Raw genomic sequence first — 26,944 nt, forward strand, 5'->3', positions numbered from 1 at the left:
CCTCCGTTCGTAAGGACCACCCCTGGTGCGACCTTTCGGAGGAGTGGATTTCTCGACTTTGGGCATTTTGTCTCAGCACTGATTATTACGATGTGAGTGCGCTTCGAGGTGACGCAGGGAAAAGAAGTTCGAGAGGCTGTCGAGTTGGGGGCTTCGAGGATATAGGACCGTGAACTGAGTATTAAAGTGTAGGTGTGAGAAAAGGGGCAAAGGTTGAGGAGTTGACGAGAAGATGAAAGGTGGGAGAGGGCGAGATAGTCCAACAGTTGGTGGTTGTAGGGAGGAGTACTAAAGTTAATGTTAGTTAGAAGAAATTCACTACTTCAGCAGTTTCTTCTTCAAACCACTCTATCGTGCAAATACTGCGTCTTGCTAGACTGACCTTTCTCTCACTTGTCGCTCAAGTCGGTGAAGGAAATGGTTTTCGTGGAGTAAATACGGATGCTCATTGCCAGTGCGTGGACTGGAGTTGAAGAATTTCACTTCATTGCTCTATGGGCTCTCTCGTCGCCGAACTGATAACTGAGAAATACTTCACCTCCTGCTAGAGACTTGCTCTGCGGTAAAGCGGCTCACGAACCTGCTGGAATCTATCCTCCCACGCCGTTCGACCTCCCTAACCCAGTCCCATTCTTCCTTCCCACAGACCATTCTCCTTCAAGCACTAACAGTCCATCCCGAGAGGTCCATCGCTCTATCGCCAGGAAGCTCCATCCATTCCGAATTCACTGCTGCTGTAGGTTGCTGCGACTTGCGAAAGACTAATTGGAGTTCGTAGACCTTCACGCCTGGATTGAATGCGGTGCGATAGCTAGGAACGAGTTTCTTGTCGAAACATATGCGTCGTATGATGGCCCATTCTCTAAAACACCCAAGTTCGTCTCCTGGCTGGAAAAGGGATTTAACCTTGTCCCATTTGTTGGACCACTCACTGCATTTCCCCCACACATTGTCCACCGTCACGTAGCCCCCCACAAGGTTTAGAGGTCTGTAGCAAATCGCAACCTCTTCAAGCCACTGCAAAGCTTCCTCTCCGGTGCCCTGTATGACTCGTGCAAAGGATTTCAAGTCTTCCAAGTCCATGGAATCCACAGAGGAACCGCTGATAACATACTGTAGCCTTCGAATGCGATTCAGTTTGTAATGAGGCTGCCTCTCGAGAAAGCTTTGTCGAAGCAATTCAGATCCCATGGGGCGCGTTTGGGGAAGATTGTAAATCATTTCAGCGCCTTTGTGCCACATATCCGCAAAGTTCGTCAAGGGTCTGTTTTGTCCTATGCTGGGCACGGAGAGCGAGTCCCAGTCAGAATGCAGGTTTCTCGCGGTAATGGTTGTGTTCGAGAAAAAGAGCGGGTCCCATTCTCCACTGATCTGGTGGCATACACGTCTGAGATTCTTTCTTGATACCTTGATAAGCAATCTCTCGTGTTGCTCCTTTCGATCGCACGGCTGCCATACTTTCTCGGGGGTGGTGAAGAGAAAATTGCTGTAGATTTGGAGTCGAATTTCGGCGGGGAAGTGGAGGAATGGAATCACCAAGGTGGAAGACCCTCGAGCCGAACCTTTTGGCACGAGAAACTTCCGGGGCTGTGGGATCGGTGAAGAAGAGAGCGTCGCAGGACAGCCTTGTTCAACAAAGCCGTGTGGCGTGACCGAGTTTGGAGGATTGTCGACTGGGGCCACGGATAGCCGCTTGAAAATCTCCTCTACTTGTGCCAACAGCACCGCTGTTCCGACTCCTGACCATTCAGACACGAGGCGATTGGAGCGACGACGGCATGCGGCCTTCGAAGCGATGTTTACAGCGTGTCGACCATACTGATGTCGTGCATGAGGTGCTTTGAGGAGAGATTTGCCCGAGGCAGTTTTCTGTTTGACGATAGGAAGGGGGAGCTCATTGTTGGTGGACAAGTTGCGGCCGGTCTTGCGGCAGAATTCGAACATTATGATAGTATTGGACGAAGAATGATCCTCAGAGTGTTGCTGCTGTTGAGGGAGAAGGAATGTCAGTTAAATGCTGCGCGTTATATATTCACCGTCAGAGGAGAGCTTCGATGCGCAGGCAGCGAGGTGCGTTATTCACTGAGACTTGCCTTGACTCTCTTTGCGACTGTCTCTCTCGCCGCTGCCGAGATCCACGTTTCAGGCTCGGACACGGAAGGGAAAGGAATCAGAGGCTTCAACTTGTTTCGGTACTGAGAGACAAGGTTTATAGGGATCATGGATTGAAAGAGTTTGTTTCGTGAAGGTCTTGGATCTGGGTCTGACATTCATTCATCAGGCACAACTGCGTTTGCCGCCGCTACCGCACCTTTTCCACCACCACTTCACTTCCTTTACTTCATCTCAGAAAGGGAACTAAACCTACGAACACATACACGCACACACACCAAAAAAATCAAAAAAATTCATCCAGCATCCAACAAAAAGGCAAAAACTTAGTTCAAGGCGAGCCTCGACCCAAGAAACCCCTCCACGAAGGTGGGTTTTTTAGATGGCAGCAACTAGGGCCCGTCTCTCCAGCGCTATCTCAATGAGAAAGGAGGCTGGATACTGGAAGGGGGACACCTCCTTAAACCGTGTCTCCGACGCACGCATTCTCACTGAGTATGAGAAAGTCGGTCGAATACTGGAAGGGGTTCAAGTGGTTACTGCCGGAAAGCCTGCCTCGGTTCCGCTCTTCAGTCCCCTCGGCGACAGAAATTTGACGACAATAAAATATATCATCGAAGCACTGGTGAGTGGGTCTCAAGTCACATGAATGACAAGAGGTGGGCGGCAGAATCTCATCAGCCTTGTCCTCTCCAGGTGGCAGCCTCGTTGCATTGGTTTTTGGCGCAGTGGCTCAATAACGCCAGCTACCCCGAAGAGGATACAGGATTCTGGTAAGTATTGGATCAGAAAGAACTTCAGAGATGTTCAGTGAGATTCGTCTGCTCATCCCCCTCACTTGCTGAATCACGGCTGAAGAAAGCAAGGTGTGCCTCCCGGCGACGAAGGCGCCCTCTCAAGCCATGTTGGAGACTTTGGGGAAGTCTGAAACATAAGAGACTGATTCAAACACGATAATCTTGGATCGCCCGCAGGGCCAAGTGGCTACGTGCGAATGACAAGGATGTTACAGGATGTCTGGAGATTCGGCATCATGGAACATTGATCAAAGATTCGATAAGCGCGCACCACTGTTGATATATTTCAATTTAGATACAGTCTCAACCCTTTGGCAATTGTTTATTCGAAACTTTCCGCTGGTCACCTATAGATTCCATCCATTAGAAGCCCATCTGTCAAGTCCTATGATCCGTGGGATCACCCTTCAGAGACGAGCGCGCCCTTGATTTCCGATGATTCTCTGCAGCGATGTGCTGTCAGGCGTTGGCTGCCCATTTCGGTCATCGGTTGGAATCTGCTGCGAAGCGAAGGCCAGAAACACCGCTTCCCAATGGAGATCCGGGAATTGCAGAAAGAATGCTCCGTCTTGTCGCACGCCGTTGTCAAACCCGACACTTCCTTGGTTCATATGGACGTCATGAATGCCAGAGCCGAAGGACGAGCCGTACAAGTAGATTTCTGCCTCGTTACTGATAGCCTCGTCGAGGATAGGTCGGAGTTGATCGAGGATGTCATTGTCAGGCCCGTCTTCGAGAAATGGCAAGATTCTCCCATCGGGGATTCGGAGCAGGCTGCGAGTCCGGGTATAGTCGAGTGCAAGGTCGCGTGTGTCACGGTCACGGGACCCAATGGCGTGGAAGCCGTAGTCTAAACGTGCGAGGTCCTGGGTGAGAGGGTGGGAGAAATTATGGTCGAACCAATAGACAAGTTCGTTTGGGTGGCCCTGCGACTTGACATTGATTGCTGCCTTCCGCTCGATGGTTCCATTCTTGTCATCTTTGAAGGATAGATTGATATGAGGAGTGCGGTCGTGCGGTCCATCAACTTGGTACGAAACGGGGAAGCCTTTCCATACGCCGTAGTGTGGGATAGGCATGGCGTCTTGTTTGGGTTGTAAGGGAATGTGTGAGAGTCACAGGCCGGAATTTGAAAGTAAGACGAGAAATCAGGTTGCTGGCCCAGTAGAAAGGCCATGATGAGCAGCCTTTATAGGGGTTCAATAACGGGGCTGCTAGCAATTCGAATTGACAAACTGTCAGGTTGTTGGCGGTCCAGTGCCTGGTGCCACTCACACCGTCGTATTCCAGGACCATTGAGAAACAGGGTTGCCGCAAGGCCAAGGAGGGCTGATCCTGATACGAGACGCCAGGTCTTGGATGCCTAGTTTTGGGTTCAGGCAAATCTCATAAGGCTGGGGGGAGGATAGAGACTGCAGAAAAGTTGGACGCAACCCCTCCTACTCCTTCAGGCTGAAGCATATACTCACGTCGAAGTACACCAATTGGTAGAGACTGTTGTTAATGCCGAATGTCATGGGTGCTTCTTGTTCAAGGAGTTACATATGAAAGCGTCATCCAGTTGACCACTTACCGAGTTGTACCAGCCTTGGGAGGAGGGTACGTCAAGCAAGGCGTTCTGTGCCACCCGAGGAAATTAAACACCAAGTCTCCAAGCTTGGAAGAGGTGTGATGGACCCTGTCCAGTCTCTTGGCCGGTGTGAAGTAGCATGTTCGCCAAGATGACATCCGAAAACGAGGCTTTCATCCTGAACGGAAACTATCGAAACTCTTCGTGATTCTCACTCTACCGTCCTGGGACACGAGGGGCCTCAGCAGGCTGTCCCGATTCCGTCAACGTTGGCGAGCATCGAGCAAGAGCAAGAGACTGTGAGGGCGGGCAGGCAAGTATCATTCAACTGAGATTGGCTCTGTTGATGGTGCGTCGACGAAAAAGCCCAGCTCTTCGTCTGCAACTGTCCGTCCCCTGGAGGGTGGGTGCCTGATTGCCGTTGTTACACAGGCACCTGTAAGCACGTCTCCTGTCACCTCAGCCGCAGCATGTAGAAGCACGAAGTAAGGGAGAAGAGTTCGCACAGTAGTAACTGCTGGTTTGAGGTCGGAGGTCGTTCACGGTCGAGAGCCTGCGGAAGGGTCGATCAGTTGACATGTGGAAAGCACAGACAGCAAAGTCTAATGGGAAAGTCAGAAGCGTTGTGACACTCAACCTTGCAATCTTGACTGGCCATGCTTCAGTCCAGCACACCGATTTCGCCATATTGGTGAGGCGACAAGAGTTTGTGGAGCTGACACAGGGCGAGAAGTTCGTGTAAAGTTCGTGTCCAGGCCTGCGCTGAAGCCGCTTGCACATCCCCTGCAGCCAAATGGACCAATCGCAGGTGCAGCCTCAGCTGCGGCTGGACTCGTCCAACACGAACGTTTCGCCTGCAGAGTCTGTGGCTTCACTCAATTCTCAAGTCGGACTCAGTGCCTCTGCTCCTCCTTCTCGACCCTCACAGTCCTGTCTGTCCATCTCCAGGTCTAGAACAGAGCGGCACCAACCTTACAGACCTCCGTTCACCTGCACTCGAGATGCATTTAAAGACCTCGTCCACCGAAGCCTACAGAGAATTCAGCATTTCTTTCAATCTCTATCCTGCATCCCTAAGAAGAAGTCTTTATCAGCATCCACTATGGGGAGCGTTCAACCACCGGTCAAGTCTGTCACTGCCATTCCGCTGAAGTCTGGCTGGGACGAGGGAGCATTTACCTCAGAGCTGCTGCAACAATCGATTGTACCACGAGATATCTCTGCTGCCGACACAGATAGAAAGATCACCCCTCCAAAAGATGTCGGGAAGCCTCCTCCGCTCCAGGCTGGTACCTATCGAGGAACCAAGCTGGCCTTGACTCAAATAATGAAGCGCATTGAAACAAGGTATCTCGAGAGACCCCCATATCTGCTCAAGTGGCAGGAATGCTGAATGAACACAGATTCGAATCCTTCTTCGACGTAGCTGGATTTGAGACCAGTGTCCCATTGGGCCTCGCTGTCAAGCCAACGGAGCTCTACACCTTTCAGAAGCCAGGAAGTGACAACTATCCACCGCATCTGGACGTCATTCCAAAAGTGGACCAGGTTAACTTGCTCAAGATTTTTGACTTCATGAGGCTTCTTGATACCGGAACTCTCGTCGGTACCCTCATTCCGGACACTATCCTTGACTTCATCCACGACCATCCGGAGGGTGCCACAGTTGATGCTATTGAGGCCCGCAACAACGAGCTCCACAGTAACAAGGAAGATGTTTTTGACGAGGAGAATATTGGCAATCGTTCTGACTGGTGGACTGATGCCGTATTTGCTCAACAGCAATTCGTGGGCACCAACCCAACCACCATTCAACAGGCATCGCCCGAATGGCTCAAGGGCTTTACCGATGCCGCCCAGTCAAACACCGAAATCTATAGTCTTCTGTCGAGTGGGAACCCCGAATCCTTCTACGTCCAAGATTGTAGTTACTTCCGATCCGCTGTCGGGGCAGAGCAGCACGCAGACTTGATTTCAAATGACGGAATGAGACGTTTGTGCGCTACTGTGACTCTCTTTCAACTCACAGACGCAGGCGTTTTTCATCCACTGGCGATAGTCGTTGACTACAAGGGCAGCCTTGCGGACTCTGTGGTCATATTCAACAGGCGATCCACCCCGTCCGCCTCAGAGTCCAAAGACGACTGGCCATGGCGGTATGCAAAGACATGCGCCCAGGTCTCTGACTGGCTGAGACACGAAGTCACGGTGCACCTGGTCAATACCCATCTGGTGGAAGAGGTCACCATTGTTGCAGCTCATCGCGCCTTTTCGACGGATCACCCGGTGTATCGCCTTCTTCAACCTCATTGGTTCAAAACCTTGTCAGTCAATGCGGCAGCTCGGGCTACCCTCGTTCCGAACATTATCGTCAAGATAGTGGGTGTCACGGATCCCCAGCTTTATTCTTTCATCAAGGATGCGTACAATCGCTTCGACTGGACCGGAAAATACGTGCCAAACGATCTCACGGCGAGAGGCTTCCCCCCTAGTGAACTGGCCAGTAACCCGAAGTTTCACAACTATGCCTATGCCCGGAACATGATTCTCATGTGGCAGACGCTCCGCAAGTTCGTCTCGGCGGTTCTTGCTACTGACATCCAATCGGATGAACAGGTGGAGAAAGACGAGCAGATTGATAAATGGACAAAGGAGATGCAGGGTGACGATGGTGGCCAGTTGAAGTCCTTTCCCGCCATCAAAACTTTTGAAGCCCTCGTCGACGCCGTCACAATGTGCATTCATATCGCTTCACCTCAACACACCGCCATCAATTATCTTCAGAGTTACTACCAGACATTCGTTATCAGCAAGCCCTCGGCTCTATTCTCAACGTTGCCAAAGAATCTCGACGATCTCAAGGCATATGAGGAGAAAGACTTGCTTGCCGCGTATCCGATCGAGCATCCGCGTGAATGGCTTCTGGCCTCCCACGTCCCCTATCTCCTCAGCTACCGAGTGGCCGAGGAACAGAACATGCTCAATTTTGCCCTCTCTACGGCCAAGCTCGCTACGCTGAACAACCAGACCCAGCTTGCGACTGCAGCTGCACAGCTGTATGCGGATCTGATGCAGTTGGCAGATGTATTCAAGAAGAACAGCAGAGACATGGACGATCAGACGAAGCCCTATGATGTGATGGACCCAGAGGCGACAGCAGTTTCGATCTTGTTGTGATCGAGCGCGTCATACGAAATGTTGAGCAGACTGCCAGGCGGACAAGATGCGGGTGAGCCAAGAGGGCCATGATGATAGACGTATCAATAAGACAAGTATGAAATTATTATCCTCTCCAGTCGTAGCCGTACCAGTTCTCCCCGCGCCGGTGACTATCGTCGTTCTCGCCGATGCCGGACAAGGCTGGGGAAGAGTCAGGGGAAATCAGCCATCTGCCCCTCATGTCGGCAATTGATCTAGCTAGCTTCATTTGCCGATCGACTATGATTCTGAAAAGCCGGCCGTGTCGCCGTGAATTACTAGTTTTGTCTCAGTGAAGCCCCAGGCGCTGGGAGAGGGAAAGTCGCATCGAGAAGGATTCTGCATCCTTCAAAAGCGAGGCAGATTCTCTAGATCCGGTTCCTGCTGAGAAAGTCGTGGGAAGAGATCCTGTGGAACAGCAGAACCAGCGCATTTTGATCCTGACTTGCTGTAAACCCACAAACAAAATGGAAGCGCTAACGAAGATGTTCTCGCTTGCTGGCAAAACCGCCGTGGTGACAGGCGGCAGTCGAGGCATTGGGGCAGCCATGGCTATCGCTCTGGCTGAAGCTGGTGCAGATATCATTCTCATCCAGGTGAGGCAGAAACCTGATGGTTGCGGAGTAGACTGCGGCCTTGGTTTCGAAGTCCGCCTCATCTGTGAATTCATGCTGACTACGACGGGCTGAAATAGCGCGACGAAAAAAACAAGGACACATACAACAAAATCCAACAACTGGGAAGAAAGGCCACGATAGTCACAGCTGATCTGTCCGACCAGACGTCCGTCTCCAAGACCATCCCGGACTTGGTGAAGGCCGGCCATGATATGCACATCCTGATCACTTGCGCAGGGATTCAAAAACGACATCCTGCCCACCAGTTTCCTCTGGATGACTGGAACGTGGTGCTACAAGTCAACCTTACAACGGTATTTACGTTATGCCGCGACTTCGGCGCCTATCTCTTGTCCAAACCTGCCCCCACCTCACCGTCACAGTCACGGGGAGCAATCATCAATGTAGCCTCTCTCTTGACCTTCCAGGGCGGCATCACCGTGCCAGCGTACGCGGCGTCCAAGGGCGGCGTGGCTCAACTCACGAAAGCGCTTAGCAACGAGTGGGCGAAGGAGGGGATCAGCGTCAACGCCATTGCGCCGGGGTACATCGATACGGACATGAATGAGGCATTGATCGCAAATGAGACTCGAGCGAGGCAGATTCTCGAGAGGATCCCCGCGGGACGATGGGGGACGCCGGAGGACTTCAAGGGCGCCGTGGTGTTTTTGGCCAGCGACGCGAGTCGGTACGTGAGTGGTGAAATCTTGACCATCGATGGAGGGTGGATGGGACGGTGACGGAGAAACAACAGAAGAGGTTAGCTGCTCAATTTTATCTTTGTCTAGACCATCCGAGGGGGTTTGATTAGACCGCAAGATGATGTATTCTCGTTCACTTCACGTCACGGCGCAAAGAGAGGGCAAAAGCCAGGGCAGAGAGGATGTTGAAATGACACACCAATGGCCAGAATTTTCTCGTCATTAGAAACATTTGGCAAGTTTGCCGCAGCTCCTTGCACCTTTTCCTCCATCTTGACCACATATACCAACTGCAAACGGCATTGAGCTCATTTGTTTCTGTCTCGGCGGTTCCAGCCTCTCTGAAGGCTGCTGAGCATCAGTACACAACTTCACGACATGGGTTGTTGTACGGCAGAAGCTATTTGCTCCGCCACAACCTGCTACAGTGACTTTTCCCAGGCCAGGCGATTCTACCGGTACCTCTGCCATGCTTCTGACTCTGACATGTTCCAGTGATCGCCTCATGAGTTATCAGGCCAGTTGTCTCTGTCAGCAGGGTGAAAAAATCTCTAGGGATGAACCCACGAATTAATTTGGCAGATTGGGACCACCGCAATTAGCTACCATCATCCTGTCCTTTCGTCGCTCGTCCTACGAAACATGCCTCAACACGTTCCCTCCTGACTTAAACGGTGAAAGAGGGTCAGAAGCAGCATGTCTCGGGAGACCTGCCTGGCACGCCTCAATAACGCTCAATCAGTCTGTGTTATTGAGCGATAGGCCAGACTACTGCAGCCAGTGGCGCCAAAAGTCATGTGAACGTCAGTGTTATTGAGGCAGTTATTCAATCGTCAACGGGTGTCAGCGATTGAGACATCATGGTCATGAGTATACAAAACCAGGTGATTTCCTTTTGTCCGCTCTTTGTGCCTTTCCCGTGGTGGTTTCATTCTTCGAGACAACGTAATTGTTGAAGTTCAAAGAACTGCTTTGTTACACCCTCTTTGAAGGAGTTGAGAGACGACTGCTAAGTTCTCTTTCACGGAATTCATTGACTCGAGACAAAAGTCCCATATCGTCTGCTCACCCCCCAGGCACGATACAAACATCCATCTCGAAACCTGAACCCATCTCTTCGAACCAGATCAGACCGAAACAAAATGGACAAAATCGGCCGTTCACTTTCCAACGTGCTTGACACTGCCTCGCACCTACTGCGGAACTATGCAAATGACCAAATCAACCCGCATCGGGGCCATCACTCCAGACGGGATCTAGCGGATGGCAACATGAGTCTCCAAGCTGCCCGAAGCGCTTTCAACAGCACCAAGCCCACTGTCACTTTTTCCAACCTTGTGGTGACTGGTGGCAATCCCCCCACCGTCTCTCCATTCTACACCGGCTTAAACGGAGTCAACCTGGAAATGGATGCTCAATTGGTCAGAATGCTGTGGCTTTCTATCATCGCCGCACTCACAATTGTGTTTGCTTTGCGATTATCACAGTTGTTTGTATCCTACATCCGGAACATCTATTGTATGACTACAGAAAAGCATTGCCAACAAAACTACTATGGTGTGGATCACTTCAGAATCTGGAGCTGGCTGAAGAAGCATATCATCTATGCTCCACTCTGGAAGAAACGACACAATCGCGAGTTCCAGCTGTCTGGTGCGGTCAACTACGGCACCCTGCCCAGCCGTATCCACTCTCTGCTCCTCATCATTTATGCCATCACCAACTTGATCTACTGTCTCCTGCTCGATTGGGGCAATCCACAGAAGGGGGCGCTGTACGCGGAGCTACGCGGACGCAGCGGCATCTTGGCCACCGTCAACCTCATCCCTCTTATTGTGCTCGCGGGCAGAAACAACCTCGCAATCCCGCTCCTGAGGGTCAGCTTCGACACATTCAACCTCTTCCATCGCTGGATCGGCAGGCTTGTGGCCGCTTTATCAGCCATTCATTTCTTCGCGTGGCTGGCTGCCTACAAGCTGGCTAAGGGGAACCAAGCAACAATCAGAATCTTTCATGGCGCTCCTTTCCTCGATTACGGCCTTTTAGGATTGATTGCGATAGTGTTGTTGCCGTTGCATTCGTTGTCACCCATTCGACATGCCTTCTACGAAACATTTCTTCACCTTCACCAAAGCCTGGCTTTTTTGGCCCTGCTCGGGGTATATGTCCATCTGGACATCATGCATCTGCCCGCCTATCCTTCCATCTTGACGGCTGTATTGCTTTTGTTCATTGAGAGAATTTGGCGCTTGGGCAGCATTGCATATCTTAACTACTCCCGATCAGGCGGGACCACAACTACTGTCGTGGAGGCGTTACCAGGTGATGCATGCCGTGTCACCTTTCAACTACCGCGGCGCATCACGATCCGGCCCGGCAGTCACATGTATGCATACCTCCCATCGATCTCGCTTTGGATGTCACATCCATTCTCCGTTGCATGGACGAATGTCGAGTCTGAGCCTCCCGTCTGTGGCCACAATTTTGAATTGCAAAGACCATCAAGCCCGAACTCTTTGGAGAGGCAATCAGTTTTCCATTCACCATCAAAGGCACCCACGACTGTCTCGCTGATCATGGTCGCACGAACTGGCATGACGAGACAACTCTACAGGAAGGCTCGCGCTGCTCCCGGATGCAAGCTTGAACTACGGGGGTTTCTTGAAGGCCCATATGCCGGACATGACTCGCTTGTCAGTTACGGTACGGTTGTCATGTTTGCTGGAGGCGGTGGCATCACCCATCATCTCATTCAGATCCGACACCTCCTAGCAGGGGCACGGTCGCAAACCGTGGCCACCCGAAAGATTGTGCTTGTCTGGTCGATCCGCGACACCGAGTCCATGGAGTGGGTGAAGCCGTGGATGAACGAGATTCTACACATGGAAGGCCGGCGAGACGTTCTCATGATCCGAGTGCATGTGAGTAAACCGACGAGAGCGATCAACCACAGCAAGAGCAAGCCCACCATGCAGATTGTTCAGGGCAGAGTTGATCCCGGAGCTGTGCTAGATGAGGTGATTCCGGTGAGAGTTGGTGCTGTAATGGTAAGTGTTTGTGGGCCGGGAGCGCTGGCAGACGAGGTGCGGGCGGCAGTGAGGAGCAGGATACACCAGGGTAATTTGGAGTTGAATGAGGAGAGCTTTACGTGGTAGCTTGGAGAGGTAGAGAACGAGCAAAGGAAAACATGTGCTTTGCTCAGGCGCCTGGATAGTATTGAATGCTTCGGCCTGGCGCTGATGGTGGGGAGGGACTGTCGCAAACATAGATGGCTATTACGAGTACAATTCTTGTTGCAAACACCTAGATTCCTTGGTCTCCTCTTAGATCTACAAGTACTTGTCACCTCGCACTCTATCGGTGGGTCGTTGCGAGTGGCCAACGGGTGGCGAGAATGACGATGTGATGCTTACGTATAGAAGGTAGAGATGGTGGAGGAGTTCCGGGATACAGACTTTCTAGGCTCTTGGGGGCAACCAGATGATGTGCATTCAGTGACACAGCCTCGTTCCACTTGCACCGTGCCGCGCAAGATGTATTGGGTGGTGGGATGGAAGAATGCGGCGTGTAGCTGGGGGAATCCAGGAGCTGCGGGTGACGAGGGATGCATCGCTGCCCAATATCCACGCTGTTCTGGCAATGGAAATGCCTGTGGTAGATCGCGTCGCTCGGAATCGGAAGACGGTTGCTGACGAAGAGGTTGTGCAAGCCCCAAGCTTCCAAGAAGCCAAAGTGCGCGGCTGACCGGGCAAAGATTCTCATTCATTCTGCTCGTCTTAAGGCTGAGTCGTGGGTGCGAGAGTGGCAGAGAGACGCGGCCGGCAAAGCTTTCGCCATCTTACAAGACCCCAGCAGACGCGAGATGCATCGCAGCCTCAAGTACTAAACCATCTCTCTCATCAGATCTCACATCTTCTCTGTCCCTTGCTTCAACTTCTCCACACAGCCTCCAGGCTTTCGAGATTTGCTCCCGAGCTGCGGAAGACGAAACCCCGGCGCCGTGCAGTAGTTGCTTCTGCGGGAGATCGGCCATTTGTCCCTTGCCCGTGCTGCCCCAACCACTTCCTGCATACCCATAATCCAGCCTGCATATTGGGCCACAAAAGCATAATACTTCACGCCGCCTGTTGCCGCACGCTGACCTACGAGTCCTCCATCCTGTCGCATCCCATATTCGCACACCGCAGTGCAGACCCGACGAGCGACGAGGATCAAACGGTGGAAGTCAGAGGTCAACCGCCGCGATGAAGAAGTTCCTGGGAAACATCAAGAAGAAAAGCTCGAGTATGCGCGATAACCCCCACCATGTCCCGTTCTACTGAGGCTGACGAGATGGTTGCGCCAGGTCCCGAGCGGAATGGGAGCAGCACCACTTTTGTTCTGCCACAAGGCGACTCGCCCGAGGCTGTCGTGGTGCGCGAAGTCGTGAGTTCTACAGCTTCCATCTTGTCGTCTATCGCCAGCTAAAAGCCCGTGTCCAGACAGCGTTCTGCGAATCAGGCGCCCCCAATTCTGATACCGCCGGCGAAGAATACCTCCACCTGCCAGCCATTGTCGATGCCGCCGAGTCGAGCCCTACGGCGGCGAAGGAGGCGGCTGCGACCATTCGACGATACCTGAGCAAAGATCACTACCAAAGAGGATTTGCGCAGTACAACGCCGTCATGCTCACCCGCATCCTGACCGACAATCCCGCCCACGCCTTCACTCAAAACTTCGACCACAAGTTTGTCGCGACGGTGAAAGAGCTGCTGCGGGAAGGAAAGGACACCAGCGTGCAGCAGATACTCAGGGAGACGTTGGACTACTTTGAATTCGAGAAAGCGCCTGGAAATGATAGCCTTGGGCCGCTGATGGAGATGTGGAAGAAGGAGAAGGGAAAGCGAAACGCTCTTCGCCCTCAGGTAAGATACAATGTCTCTATGTCTATTCCGCGAACGAAAGCTGATCATCGTCCCCACAGCAGCACCAAACCCCTGGCGCCTACGCCGGCCATTACCACCAGCAACAGTCTAGACGCCGGGACATACTTCCACCCCCCGAAGAGTTGGCCGGACGGATCGAAGAAGCAAAGACGACGGCTCGACTGCTTGTCCAGACTGTCCAGTCCACCCCTCAGGCGGAGTTGTTGGCGAATGACCTGGTCAAAGAGTTTGCGGATCGAGCTAAGACGATGCAGAGGAGCATCCAGTCATACCTGAATGCCCAGAATCCGGCGCCAGACCCTGACACGACGCTCACACTGATCGAGACGAATGATCAGCTGAACATCGCCATGTCGAAACATCAGAGAGCGGTCCTGCAAGCTCGGAAAGCCACGGGGTTGGCAACACCTAGCCCTCAACCGCAACCAGAGCCTCAACAGAATCCTATGTTCGCGCCTCAGCAGCACGTCCCTGGTCAAAATGTCTACGCTCAGACCTCTCAGCCTCAGTCAGTGCCGCCTGACCACGGACCGTTCTCTTCCTCACCTCCGCGTCGACAAAACACGATCCCTACGCCGGTGAGTCCACTCCGGAGAGAGGAGGAAGAGCTATATGCGCCGCCGCCTGGGCCTCCTCCCAGCAAAGTAGGAGCACCGCCAAATCCACCGCCACCAACGAACCAGAACCCCTATGATTTCTCCAATGCCGCCGCCTTTTCCTCTGCCTACTCCGCGCCTGATCAGCCTCCTCCTGTCCCGACCCGGGTCCGCCCACAATCGCACGCCTATTCATCCAGTGCCGACTACGGGGTAGCCGAGAACCCATTTGCCGACGACGGGTATGGAGCTCCACCACCACAGCCGAGATCGAATGCGCTGTTTGACAGAGCTCAAAACACCCCCTCGCCCCATCCTCCGCAGCAATATTCCGTGCACCAGTATCCACAAGAGTTGCCGAGCGATCGGCCTGGGCCTTACAGTGCAGGGTACCAACCAACGCCGAGCTACATCCACCGACAAGAGTCATCGGCAGATCATCTCACCATGCATGGAGGTACTCCGCCTTCTTCTGCGACGGCGCTGAATGGGAGGTCATCGTACCCGTCGGGCGGTGCCTACGGCAGCAACCCCGTGAGCCCCATTGATGAGACCCAGGGCGTGGGCCGAAGAATGAATGATTTACATATATGAAAGCGAGCGCCGAGTTGTGACGACGTTAATGGGCTTTGGGCTAGAGAATCAGGATACAGATACCCTTGCCTGCTGCTTTCCGAATCTTTTATGTAGAATGACTGACAATTGATGCCGCATGCTTTGTTGATTCGAGGTTCGCTCGCGTATCAAACCCCAGGCATGGCACCGCAGCCGAAGCTGCCCCGGAGCTGCATGGAGATGCGCGCCAAGAGGAGCCTTCTTCCAGACCAAGGTGACGCTGCCCTACCATTCATGCCAGTGCTATTCTGTGTTTGGCTATTGGGTGGTCGTCTGCCTTAGCCCTAGTGCGATCATCCCGCCTAGGCTGCGGGGCTGGCTGACTGGCCGTATACAACGTCGGTCCGTCACCGTCGCCTTGGCAAGGCTACGTAAAGGTGTAATGACTTGTCACAGACAGACATGGTCATGTTAGAGACCACTCACACAGCCCCGGGTACATGTTCTTTTGACTTTCTACTTATTCCCATAGCAGGTTCAGGAGCCAGCCTGCGGGTGTGGAGCAACATACCACCCTCCCCCCATCTATGTCCTAACCGTCATAACCGCCATGACCACTCGTCGTTGATGCGTGGCGCACCTTGGTGCTTTATCCATGAACCCGTCCTGATCTATCGTAATATGGTCGACACGTTCCTGAGAGGATTTGCCAAGGGCACGCGGTACGGTCCACAGCTCGAAGAACTAATCACACCTGCAAGTCGAATGTCGTTGCGCTCTTTCCCGAGGGCGTGTGTATTACCAAGACGATTGACGCTCGGGTTGTCAGAGGGAAGCTTTTACTTCACATTGTTCATAAGCTATCTGTGTTATTACCATCTATGCCACTGCGGTGAAGACGGGGACAACGTGCGGAAAGGTGTGCAGAGTCACGATGTTGCTCAAGTTATGTACATGTCTCTTGCTCGTGTTTTCACTAATCAAAAAGCTGATTTCGAAACTGTCCGATCTTGCAGCGTCACCTACGCCTCCTCTTTCAACCCTGGACACATTCAGGTCTAGCGCCACTTAACATATCAGAGCAGGCGGCCCGACCTCGAAAATGACAGTGATCCCACTGCCATCGTTCGAAGTCAGAGTAGCCTGTCCGCCAGTTGCTACCGTCAACCCGGGAACCAAGAAGCATTGAGAAAAGATCGCCGCCGCTGCGGCCTGCACGTCGCTCAGGGCGATGCTGGCGCTTCGGAACAGGAAGTCGTTGTGGAGGCAAGCTCCCGCGGTTCCAATTCTCGGAAACGGTTGTTCTTGTGTGGGACCGAGCTTGATGGGATCGGAAAGGGGAGGATTGAAGTTGTTGCTCAGGATGTCGTTGGAGAGGACTTCGTAGTCGGATGTCAGGACCAAGTTGCCACCGGTGTCACATGTAACGGTCAAGCAGTTCGCGACGTTGACTAGCAAGAGCGGGATATTCAGGAGGTGGAACCTTTTGATATTCATCTTTCCGAGGCTCGGTTGAACGGGACGGTCCGGGGGGATAGGGATTGGAAATGCTGCTTGCTTCGCGAAATAGATATCGAATGTCAATTTGTTCTCTCTCGCTTTCTCAAGCAGAGCGGATGGTATGGGCATATATATATGCATGGTGACTTATCACCGCATCTTGAATTCGAAGTACTGCGTTCGTGGGCGTTGTCACAAATCTTTCCGAATTCGGCAGTGGGGTTTCTCGTAGGTATAACCAACTCCCCTTTTCGGTATTTCAAGGCTGAATGATGGGGCCAAAACATCAAGTCGGGAGTAACACATCTAGGCTGTGCCCTGTTCGAGCCTGTCCTCCAATCCCGCAGCTGAAAATCCCCTTTTGATTGGCCATTCACTACCAATCATCATAGTTTCTGTAAGAATGGGTCATGGGTGGTTCAGCTTGAATCTTCTCTGCCTTCATTTCGCACGGACGACGGGCCAACGACGTTTCGAGAAGTGATTCCATTGCCGGATCCCGAAGGTGAAACTTGCTTACACATTTGGTGATTGCATCCGAGTATTCAGGTCCTCTGGAATTCTACTCTCTCCCTCTCTTTCTGCCTTCCCCTCTACTCCCTTCTACTCCCTTACGACTCTAGCCCGCTCTTACGACGTTCCCTCGCCTACTAGGGAGGCTCTCGTTCGGGCTCTAATCCTGTGATGGGTTGAACCCAGAAGGAGGCTCGCTTCTAAGGAACCGGAAGCGCGGGTCTCAAGAATAACGGACACACGGACACATAGAGCGGCATAGTGAGACCTACCACCGCGGAATATGTTAGAGAGGTCGCGCTTCTGTCTTGGTGGATGCTCGGCCTCCTGGTCGCTCAAAAAAAAAGCATCTGCTGTCGTTCTCGGCCTCGTCACCTCCAGTGGAGACTGAAGTGCCAGGAGCGAGATATTTCTATCAAGACAAACCAGCTTGCGCAGGGCTTAAAAGCGACGCTCAAGCTGAGAGCGAGCACTAGCCCATCTTCTCCGCCTTCCCAACATCAACACCAAACCTCCTCACACCGCCCACCGATTCCCACCACCCCAGACTAAAGAAATAGCCCTCCCACCGATTCCCATCACGCTCCCCCTTCTCCCCACCCTCACCCGCCATACCCAGCATCTCGCTCCCCGCCAACAGGCCCGCCACAACAGCAATACACGACGGACTACGCGGCAACAGCCTCCGCGACCCGATAAGCCAAAACGCCAGCGCTCCACAGACCGCCACAGCCGCCAGAATACCCTGCAAGATGCGCGTCGCCAGCACACTCTGCCTCAACCGCAGTGCACGGGGATCCACGACCGTCGCGCCCAGCGGCTCGGCGGGCGTCCACGCCGCCACATCGCGCGCGTTGGCGGAGAGGTACCAGGCGCTGGTGCGGAAGGTCTGCGCGTAGATCACGCGCCAGAGGTGTTCGACGGCAGCCAGCAGGCGCGGGTGGTTCGCGGTGCCGATTAGCTGGGCGAGGGGGACGCCGTGGGTGCCGTGGACGAGGCTCGAGACGAAGTTATCGAGATTCTGGCCGGTCGGGGTGTCGTAGAAGGTCAGCAGCGTGTTGGCGTCGGTTGGGGAGCCGACGGAGCCGTCGGAGAGGAGAGCGGCGTTGGCGCCGGTGAAGACGGTGGGGAGGTTGTTTATTTCCATGGTGGCGTTGCCTGAGATGGGGGAGGCGGTGGTTTCGTCGGCCGAGGCTTGGGTTATGTCGTAGTTGGGTAGGGTGAACGTTGCGTGTGCCGTGACGCGTTGGACGGTTGTTGCACACACGAACCAGGTGTAATCTTCGACTTCGGTGGAGGTGGTGGAGCCGACCATCCCGCCATAAAGCGGACAGTAGGTCTGGCTCTGTCCGTACAGTGTTGTGTAGAGGGGTGCGAAGTACCCAAACCCTTGGGCGTCCGTGGTACCATTTGGCAAAAAGACCACTTCCTTGGGGAATGTGCAACCGCCGAGTTCTTGGGAGGTGTTTGTGCTGAAGATTGCAACGCGGCACCCGTCCGTGCCAGACTGGGAGTTGAGGCAAGCCCGATTTCCGGCCATGCCAGCCCCGTAGGTGAAATTGTACGCAGCGGGGCATATTTGGATGTCGGTGGTAGAATTGTATGTGCAAGTGGTGAAGGAAGAATTCCAGGTTGCGTAGGTGATTTCGACGTTCTGACGCTCAATTATCGTGCAGTTAAGCGCGCCTCGAACAGCCGGTAAGGAAACCTCGAAAGAAGTACCTTGAGAGGAAACAATTTGATTATCATGGTCCCTGCTCGTGACCTCAATGACAGGTAGAGCAAGTTCTTCGTAAGACCACTTTGGGTAAGACAGATTGGCTGTGACTATTAGATCCGTCGTTAGCATGCCCAAAGACTCCATTGTAACATCAGCGGGATTGGATTCGTTCATGTGATCGAATACGTTCTGGACCAGAGTAGAATTTGGGTAAAAGTGCGCCGCGTTGAAATTCCAGCCAGTCAACACTCGCACTCCTACATTTTGCACGTAAGTCTCAGGGTTGTATAGACCAGAGACGGCAATCGTAAGCAAGGGTGCGAGCAATATGGCGACAGTGATAACAACGACAGCTTTTTGGCCTCGCCGAGCAGAGACGAATAGCTCGTGTATGGGTGTTCTCGAGATTGCATGGTCCGTGACACTGATGGGTGCTGGAGCTGAGCCACGGTGCAGCATGAAGTAGGGACTGAGTAGCCTGATGCTGAAGCTGGCAGATGCGTATAGCATTTGAACGCACACCATCAGCAGAGCGGGTATATAAGTCCAGCCGTAGTGGACCCATGAATTGTTATCGATCCCGAGCAAGCCGTCGTTCGATTCACTGACTCTAAGGAGGATCTCCAAGATCGCAGCATAAATCAGAGGTATCAAAACAACCAATGGTTGTGACCATCTGCGGAGAATCAATGGCTGCCACCACGTCATCGACGTGTTTCTGGGTTCCGGTTCTGCCATTTTGACTTGATCACCACGAGCAGAACCCTTAGAGACACAAATGCCACCGGTTCTTGGGGTGCCATGCTGCATATCAGTATAGTACGTATGATCTAGGAGCAGAGCATTCGTCACGGTGCTGGGCTGCGTCGCGGTGTTGCTAACAAGCTCCATAAGGTCCGGGCTCTTACTCAAAATGGCAGCCATACCAGCAATAGGCCCGGGATCTTGACGCAAAATTGATTTTGGGACCCTCAATGAGAGGTATGTCGCAAGCAGGGAGATTAGACCCAGACCCGCTTCCATCAAAGCAAAGGAAAAAGTCCGCACGAATAAACGTGGCTCATTCGATGTCACTTTGCCGATGACATCTCCAGTGGACGCCACGAGGAGCTTCTGAGCCGCCACCTGAGCTGCAATAGATCCATACACGACGTTTGTCTCGCGTACCAAGTTATTGGATTGAAGCCAAAACTCGTCGGCGGCTATTACGTCACCATAGAATGGATTTTCTCGCTCCAGGATCGCAAACAGAGTGTCCTCGGTCCCATACTCTCCAAAATCGCTGGTGTAATCCGTGCCATTCACATACGTGATTGGTTCAATCAAATTTGTGTTTTGGTTGATAGACTGAAACACAGCGCGAGCTATGTCCATACCCTTTCCAGGGAGACTCGTGCCTCGACCTAGGGGTGTAATGCTTCCAAGGATCTCAGGTGAAGTCGAGTTTGATATTTTGCTTACTCTTGCTGGCAGTATTTCGTACTTGGGTGTACAGAAGACATTGGTGGAGTTGATGACTTTGAACATCTGATTCCAAGGCAATAGAAGGTTTGATTGACCATCGGCATCCGTTCCATTCCAGATCACATCGGCGCGGCATGTACCTACTGATACAAGGACTCGACTCTGACTTTCCTGTATGCAATCGATCAGATGACCAAACCCCCAGATGAAGTCACTCGTCACATTATATGGTGTGTTGAGATCGAATGACACCGGGAGGATAAGAGTCTCGTTGGTGGCCGTGCAGGAAGAACTTGTAAAGTTGAAGGTGAAGAATGCCGAGGAATGAAACAGGTGGGCTTCAAGAGCAAGCTCGCTGACGTTAACGACAGTCAGACTTGCAGGTTCGCATTCCAAATATGCCGAGAAACTGTCGACAGTAGCCTCCAAAGTTACGTCAGAACCTACCATAATAATTAGTATGTGTAGTCCAGAAGAGTCTTCTAGGAACGGTGCATGTTCTCACCTCCAGTTTTGAAGATATCCTGAACAGCGTATTGCGCCGTCGTCCCGGAAGGATATGCAAGTCCGAGGTCCAATGCAGCGTACACAATTGCAGCTGGACGTGCATCTGTGGTAGACCAATCGAAGTTGGCGATGTCAAATTTGTTCGTTGTTGACAGTGTAGCCCCTTGGGTGACTATCTCGGCGTATTGTAGGGAGAACAGACCTGTAGAGACTACAGTGATGCCTGTGAGGAGAAGAGAGCTGAGAAGTACAAGACACACAGGATAGTGCAAGTTTTTCGCTGCTTTGTAGAGAGCTACCAAGCTTATTGGAGAGATGTAGTCGAGGCTCACACTCTTTGTAGCCGGTTGAGGTCGAGCAGCCATTGCCTCCCATGGCGCGAGTTGCAGTGTTCGGTAGACAACTTGACCCCAGAAGGCGGCAATAGGGGTGAATGCTGCGGCGAAGTCAACATGGTATACCAAAGGACATGAGATTGAAGCTGACCTGCTGTTGGCCCGTATGTCCAAAGGTAATAGTTGTTCTGATTGGCGGAGCTCAGGCCTTGATGCACTTGAGAGTAGCCATAAAGCGCGGCCAAGACAATCATCAAGCCGACAAAGAGGGCAGCAAAGCCTCCAAGGACTACGCGCCTGCGGAAGAACGGCGTCCAAAATTGTATTGCAGAGGCATGATGAGGTGGGATTTCGACGTGGCGACCACGCGCATCCAGGCCAGGCTTTTGCGTTGCACTAGGTTCTGCAGGATGTATCTTCGTGCCCGTATGTTCTAGATACGCAGGATTTAGTGGCCGCAGGTCAAAGTCATCAAATCGAATAGCTGGATGCGTGGGCACAGGCTTCCGCCGCGGCAGTGGTTTCCCACGGCTATCCATTCCCACAGACGATACCAGCAAGATGTCATGGAAGCAAATCCAGTGTACATGCCAGACAGCCGTCAACGCTGTCAATCAGTAGCGAAATATACATGTCGCTGGGAAGAATCTCTCCGAACATACCAACAGTAGACGAAAGCGAGGACAGGGCTGAAAGGCGCGAAGCAGAAGAATCAAACCTCAAGGTCAAGCTTTGTATGCCCAGCACTGGGGCTAGACGTTAGCCCAACTTTCAGCCCTCCAATTGAGTTCTTCAACGTTGACGGGGCCGTTTGGGGGCCACTGTCCCGCTCGTGCGATACATTATTCGCTAAGTTCCAGGCTGTGATCGGCAGCCGCAGAGCGCAGCCTAGCCATTGGATTCGCTTGATCAAAGCAGACGGTCTACACAGTAGAAGATGAGACGTTTGCGCCCTGCTTCGCCGTCCAACGTGTCGAGTCTGTCTGGGTGGAGCTTGGCAAGGCAGATTCATTCCACTGAGCTTGGCAAGTAGCAACGACGCCCATAGATACCTCACTATCTGACCTGATCCGGCCCGATGTCGAGCAGTTGCCCGTCCTGGCTCCGGGCACCTCTTTTGAGGCGGACGAGGACAAGCGGAGGCTTGTCGCCCATGTTCTTCCACTTCCATTCCACGATTCCAGACGCTTCCGCAAAGTCTCGAAGACGCTCATATCCGTAGTTGCGTGGACGCAAATCAGGTGAGATTTTGCTCAGATAGCTGCCGACGTCGGCTAGGTTGGCCCAATTGTCGCTGTAGATCGGTGCATTGGTCACCGCCAATGTCAACCCCTGGAGTGCCGCCGGATCTAGAGGTCTCGGAGTCAGCTGTGTGCGAGCCAGAACCGGCGCCATGGCTGTCCGCGTTGATTGAGGTGCAGCAAGCGACTCCTCGGGCTCTACGTGAAGGACGTCAAAGTATATGAATTCGTGGCAGGCAGCAATAAAGGCGGTATTGGTCTTGCGCTCTCCAAAGCCATAGACGGTCACGCCCTGCTCGCGGATGCGGGTTGCAAGGCGCGTGAAGTCGCTGTCGCTGGAAACGATACAGAAGGCAGAGAAGCGACCCGTATATAGTAGGTCCATGGCGTCGATTATCATGGCGCCGTCAGTGGAGTTCTTTCCGGTCGTATACGCAAATTGTTGCATTGGCGTGATCGAGTGGTTTAGCAGGCATCCTTTCCAGCCCTTCAAGGACGGATTCGTCCAGTCGCCGTAAATTCGTCTCACGCTGGCAGCGCCATAGTTGGCGATCTCAGCCATGAGGCCAGCGATGATTTTGGGCGAGACATTGTCCCCGTCGATCAGGAGGGCTATATTGGAGTTGTTAGTTGTCATTCCGACCTCTTGCAAAGTTTTCTTTAGCGCAGTGGTCTGATCTAATGTCTGCACACAGTTTACTCTATACATTGAAATAAAGCCTAAACTGCCTGGGGCTGGGCTAAACAAACTCTCGGCACAGAGTGCGGATGGTGGGGTACAACTTGGCGTCTTCTCTCAACCTCTTCCAGCCTTCGCTGGCGATGGTGCATTGACAGCACACTTACTTGCATGATTGTCGCGGATTATGAATCAATAAGATCATCTTTTTCACAACACCCTTTTCCCTCACAACCCGGGTGCGCAGACGTGGGAAGATGCGATTGGACGGTGACAATCGGGCTTGAAAGACACCAGCTTTGCTACAGGCATGTGAAGGTGTACTATAGGGACTAGAGCCGGGTAGATATCCGCTTGAATATTCGACTCTGGTGCCACCCAGAGACGGTCACAAGCAGATGTGGCGCGGGAAGCCAAGGCTACAAATCCATTATCGAACAAGGGTTACATACCATGGCAGAACCGAGACAATGGGTACTGTAGCTTTCGTGGTTCTGGCTCGCATCTTATCATTCTCAAAGGGAAAAACAAAACCTTTTTCAAAGAATGAGGGTTCGTTGAAATGATACTGGCACTGCACTGCACAGTACCCCTCAAAGCACAGCCCACATCGGCCCAGCATCCTTACGTTCATTCGAATCAAACTATTTGAACACAGCCCGCTTAGTGCCCCAGCACAGTCCCCGAATTGTCCTGACACGAAAATGCACCACCTGGATGCATGTTAGCGCGACTATATCACCGAGTAACATGGGGTGGAAAGCCCAAAAAAAGGGGGGGAGAGGACTCACCAATGGTACCGCTTTTATACGCATCGATGATGCTTTGGATGGTGCCGTAGGTGCCGCCGACGCACAGGAAGGCGCCAAACAGCATCAGCAGGATGTGGGCGGCGTACCAGGCCTGTTGCAGGATGCTGCCCCGGCGGTAGTGCGGGTGGTCGTACATCCAGATCCACGCGGGCACCATCAGCGCGAGGGGTGCGAAGCAGAAGCTCCCCGTGATGGCGACGAGGTAGTTGAACACGGGTATGGCCTGGGCCAGGATGAAGGCGATGGCGGCGAGCCCGAACGTGCAGCCCAGCCAGGTGGACCAGTGCACGAGCGAGTTGGACTGGAGGTGCTTGGAGCGGCGCAGGAGGCGCACGAACAGGTATTTGGCGGCCACGTGGTTGTAGAAGGCGCCCGACACGATCAGCCCGACCAGGCCGATGCCGTAGGTGACCTTCTTGATGGTCGGCCCCGCGGAGCCCAGCGCCGGCGCCGTGATCCAGACACCGCACCAGGCATAGATGACCGAGGCGAAAGTAATGTAAGAGGCGGTCACGAAGGACATGCACACGTAGAGGGCCTTGTTGAAGTCTTGGGGGCGGCGCATCTCTGCGATGACGGGGATGAAGGCGGAGGTGCCGGCTGAGGAGACGAAGATAGTGGTGGTGGCGACTATGCCGCCGTGAAACGAAGTGCTGCCGATCGCGCGGTATCCTAGGTCTGCAATTGACGAGATCTTAGCATTCTTTCAATCGCGCGGGTGTCGTTGGTTAATAAGTAGGGTAGAGGCTGTGATGGAGCTTACCGTACGGCCCCGAACTGGGGGCTGCAGCTGGGCGGTCAACTTGGGTGACGGCAACGACGAGGATAAAGACGGCGACATAGATCGAGATGAAGCCAGCCCATCCGACCCAGCCGAGGTTTTGGAAGGTGCGAACCGAGGCCGACAACGCGACGATGATCATAGAAACGAAGGAGAACCAGACGGTGCAGGCACCGTGGTCGGAGAGTGCGTTGAATGCGACGCTGGTGCCGTTGATGCCCGCGCCGGCACACAGGACCCAGGCAATGATGTAGAGCCCGCCGATGAGCTCTTTCGCCAGAGGGCCGGCCATGACTCCCACCATGTCCGCAACGGAATGGCAACTAGGGTGCTTGTTTCGGAAATCGCCCTGGATCTTGCCGACATAGCAGTTCAGCATACCGAACCCAAGCAGAACCAGAGCACCACCGACGGCCCCGATCTCGTACATAGCGGCCGGAATGCTCAGGACGCCGGTAGCGAAGAGGATCTTTAGAAAAACGATGGCAGCGCGTGGCCAAGTGACGGTTCGAAAGTCGACGCCATCCTCGGTGATCTGGAAGACTTCATGCTCCGCAACGGACTCCTTGATGATTTCTTCGCTGTCGCGGCTGGGAATGGTCTGGATCTTTTCGGGGTCCTGTTTGGTGTCCATCGTTGCACAGCGAGATTGCGGCGAGGACGTCAAGGCGGATAGTGTAAGACGACAACCGGGCCCCGGCGATATGGTTCTTAGGCGCGGTATTTATACAGGTAAGGCAGAGAAAAGGTATGATAAGACCATGAGTTCTGGATATGCGCGACGGTCGAGGCATTGAGAGACGCTTGACCACCCCCGCCAAAACAGTGATAATGCACGGAGAGTCGCCTCGACAAAGTGGAGATGGACCTTCCCAATGTGGGAATTCCCGAGAGGCTTGCTGATACGGTCGCTGTTTAGTGCCAGGCCTATGTACATCGTTTCAGGCTCAAGCGGGCTGGCTGCCTGGCTGGAAGGAGGGGCGTTCGTGCTGACGAGCCCATCGTTCGTGCAGTTCATCTGCCGAAGATACTCGAGCGCACGGAACTTTTGAAAGCGAGGGGAGTGGTCTAGAACTCTTTCCAGGCGTTTGGACCTCCAGCAGCAGTCTCCCACGCGTATGCTACTCGGAGCACGGTCAACTCGTCCCACCATTTGCCGACAATCTGCATGCTGACGGGCAGTTTGGTTGGAGTTCCCGCCAGGGGTCCCTCGGTAGGCTCAAGCATCCCGACAGGCATGGCCAGGGCTGGGTGGCCGGTCTGATTGAAAGGAGCTGTGTTTCCGGTCAGACCGACTTGTTTCTGCAGCTGCAACAAGGGATTGCCTATTGCCCCTGATTCGCCGAGCTCAGGGTGTGATTTGGCAACGAATGGCAATGTTGGTAAGATCAAGACGTCGAATGTCTTCTGCCGCTGCTTCATTTCTTCGAGTTTGGAGTCGGTGACAAAGGTCGATATTGACGACCAGTCACCGAGCGCTGCATCGTAGCCATGACGCGCCTTGATGGAGAGATTTGTTGCTTTACCAAACAAGCCCGGGAATTTCTGCATGTCCTGGGCATAGACGCCGTTCAGGTAGATGTTTTTCGTCGATGGGATGGCATTGTCCCATTTGTCCTGAGTCATCGGCCATAGCTTCTGATTGAGATCGTTGAGTTGATAGCCTCTGCGGCCTCCCAGCGCCAGTGTCTTGTTCACATAGCCTCCCAACTTCGAGATGCCGGTCCATACCGCACTCGCCGTCGCATGTGTAGGGACGGACACTTCTTCCACTTCTGCACCTAAGCTTCGAAACCTGTCCGCCGCAGCGAGGAACAACTCCTTAACCCGGGGATCGAGCGCAGGGGTGCGGAGACCCTCGACCAGAATCCCGATCTTCATACCTGTTAGGTCTTGAGGCTTTTGCTGCCCGATCAGAATTTCATGATAGGCAGGAATCTTGTCCGGTGCCGGAGCACCGTATGACCGATCATCCACAAAGTCTGTCCCTGCTATAGCCTTGAGCAGCCGGGCATTGCTGAGGACGTCGCGTGTCATCGGTCCCATGTGGTCATTCGTAGGCTCGTTACTGCCAGCGCCAGTCCAGGGGATGAGACCAAAGGTTGGCTTCAATCCAACGATACCGCACCACGCCGCAGGGACCCTAATGCTCCCGCCTTGATCTGCCCCTATGGCGTAATCCACGCCTCCATTCTCAGGGCCAAGAGAGACCAAGACTGCGGAGCCGGACGAGGAACCTCCAGAAGCATACCCCTTTGCGTATGGATTATGCACGAGTCCCGTCGATGCTGTATGTGATGTCGCCGAATGACACAGGTTTT

The 26,944-nt window shown here is 53.4% G+C and overlaps 9 protein-coding genes across 9 annotated transcripts; 4 read left to right on the top strand and 5 right to left on the bottom strand.

Moving 5' to 3' along the window:
- Positions 1–3,316: 3,316 nt before the first annotated feature.
- On the bottom strand, positions 3,317–3,988 carry PV07_02863 (uncharacterized protein; the record flags this gene model as incomplete). Its single annotated transcript, XM_016389509.1, has 1 exon — positions 3,317–3,988. One exon carries the CDS (start codon positions 3,986–3,988, stop codon positions 3,317–3,319), a length of 672 nt encoding a protein of 223 aa, XP_016251411.1.
- A 1,473-nt stretch (positions 3,989–5,461) lies between these two features.
- On the top strand, positions 5,462–7,656 carry PV07_02864 (uncharacterized protein; the record flags this gene model as incomplete). The annotated part of the gene is made up of 2 exons (XM_016389510.1): positions 5,462–5,826; positions 5,883–7,656. The coding sequence occupies exons 1-2, from the start codon at positions 5,582–5,584 to the stop codon at positions 7,654–7,656; spliced, it is 2,019 nt and encodes a 672-aa protein (XP_016251412.1). The 5' UTR covers positions 5,462–5,581.
- A 302-nt stretch (positions 7,657–7,958) lies between these two features.
- PV07_02865 (2-deoxy-D-gluconate 3-dehydrogenase) lies at positions 7,959–9,190 on the top strand. Its single transcript, XM_016389511.1, has 2 exons — positions 7,959–8,273; positions 8,372–9,190. Exons 1-2 carry the CDS (start codon positions 8,145–8,147, stop codon positions 9,032–9,034), a joined length of 792 nt encoding a protein of 263 aa, XP_016251413.1. The 5' UTR covers positions 7,959–8,144; the 3' UTR covers positions 9,035–9,190.
- Positions 9,191–9,911: 721 nt separating this feature from the next.
- PV07_02866 (uncharacterized protein) lies at positions 9,912–12,277 on the top strand. The gene has a single exon (XM_016389512.1). It carries the CDS (start codon positions 10,138–10,140, stop codon positions 12,148–12,150), a length of 2,013 nt encoding a protein of 670 aa, XP_016251414.1. The 5' UTR covers positions 9,912–10,137; the 3' UTR covers positions 12,151–12,277.
- A 341-nt stretch (positions 12,278–12,618) lies between these two features.
- On the top strand, positions 12,619–15,240 carry PV07_02867 (uncharacterized protein). The gene is made up of 4 exons (XM_016389513.1): positions 12,619–13,279; positions 13,341–13,420; positions 13,477–13,899; positions 13,959–15,240. Exons 1-4 carry the CDS (start codon positions 13,240–13,242, stop codon positions 15,108–15,110), a joined length of 1,695 nt encoding a protein of 564 aa, XP_016251415.1. The 5' UTR covers positions 12,619–13,239; the 3' UTR covers positions 15,111–15,240.
- A 689-nt stretch (positions 15,241–15,929) lies between these two features.
- PV07_02868 (uncharacterized protein) lies at positions 15,930–16,712 on the bottom strand (the record flags this gene model as incomplete). Its single annotated transcript, XM_016389514.1, has 1 exon — positions 15,930–16,712. The coding sequence occupies one exon, from the start codon at positions 16,710–16,712 to the stop codon at positions 16,140–16,142; it is 573 nt and encodes a 190-aa protein (XP_016251416.1). The 3' UTR covers positions 15,930–16,139.
- Positions 16,713–17,381: 669 nt separating this feature from the next.
- Positions 17,382–21,792, bottom strand: PV07_02869 (uncharacterized protein). Its single transcript, XM_016389515.1, has 3 exons — positions 21,262–21,792; positions 20,774–21,211; positions 17,382–20,711 (listed from the first exon to the last, which is right to left on the bottom strand). Exons 1-3 carry the CDS (start codon positions 21,647–21,649, stop codon positions 17,557–17,559), a joined length of 3,981 nt encoding a protein of 1,326 aa, XP_016251417.1. The 5' UTR covers positions 21,650–21,792; the 3' UTR covers positions 17,382–17,556.
- Positions 21,793–22,040: 248 nt separating this feature from the next.
- Positions 22,041–23,015, bottom strand: PV07_02870 (uncharacterized protein). The gene has a single exon (XM_016389516.1). The coding sequence runs from the start codon at positions 22,986–22,988 to the stop codon at positions 22,167–22,169; it is 822 nt and encodes a 273-aa protein (XP_016251418.1). The 5' UTR covers positions 22,989–23,015; the 3' UTR covers positions 22,041–22,166.
- A 678-nt stretch (positions 23,016–23,693) lies between these two features.
- PV07_02871 (uncharacterized protein) lies at positions 23,694–25,257 on the bottom strand (the record flags this gene model as incomplete). The annotated part of the gene is made up of 3 exons (XM_016389517.1): positions 23,694–23,743; positions 23,822–24,520; positions 24,606–25,257. 3 exons carry the CDS (start codon positions 25,255–25,257, stop codon positions 23,694–23,696), a joined length of 1,401 nt encoding a protein of 466 aa, XP_016251419.1.
- Between the last annotated feature and the right edge of the window lie 1,687 nt (positions 25,258–26,944).

The sequence above is a fragment of the Cladophialophora immunda genome (assembly GCF_000835495.1).
Source record: "Cladophialophora immunda strain CBS 83496 unplaced genomic scaffold supercont1.2, whole genome shotgun sequence".
In the NCBI taxonomy this organism is placed as follows: Eukaryota; Fungi; Ascomycota; class Eurotiomycetes; order Chaetothyriales; family Herpotrichiellaceae; genus Cladophialophora; species Cladophialophora immunda.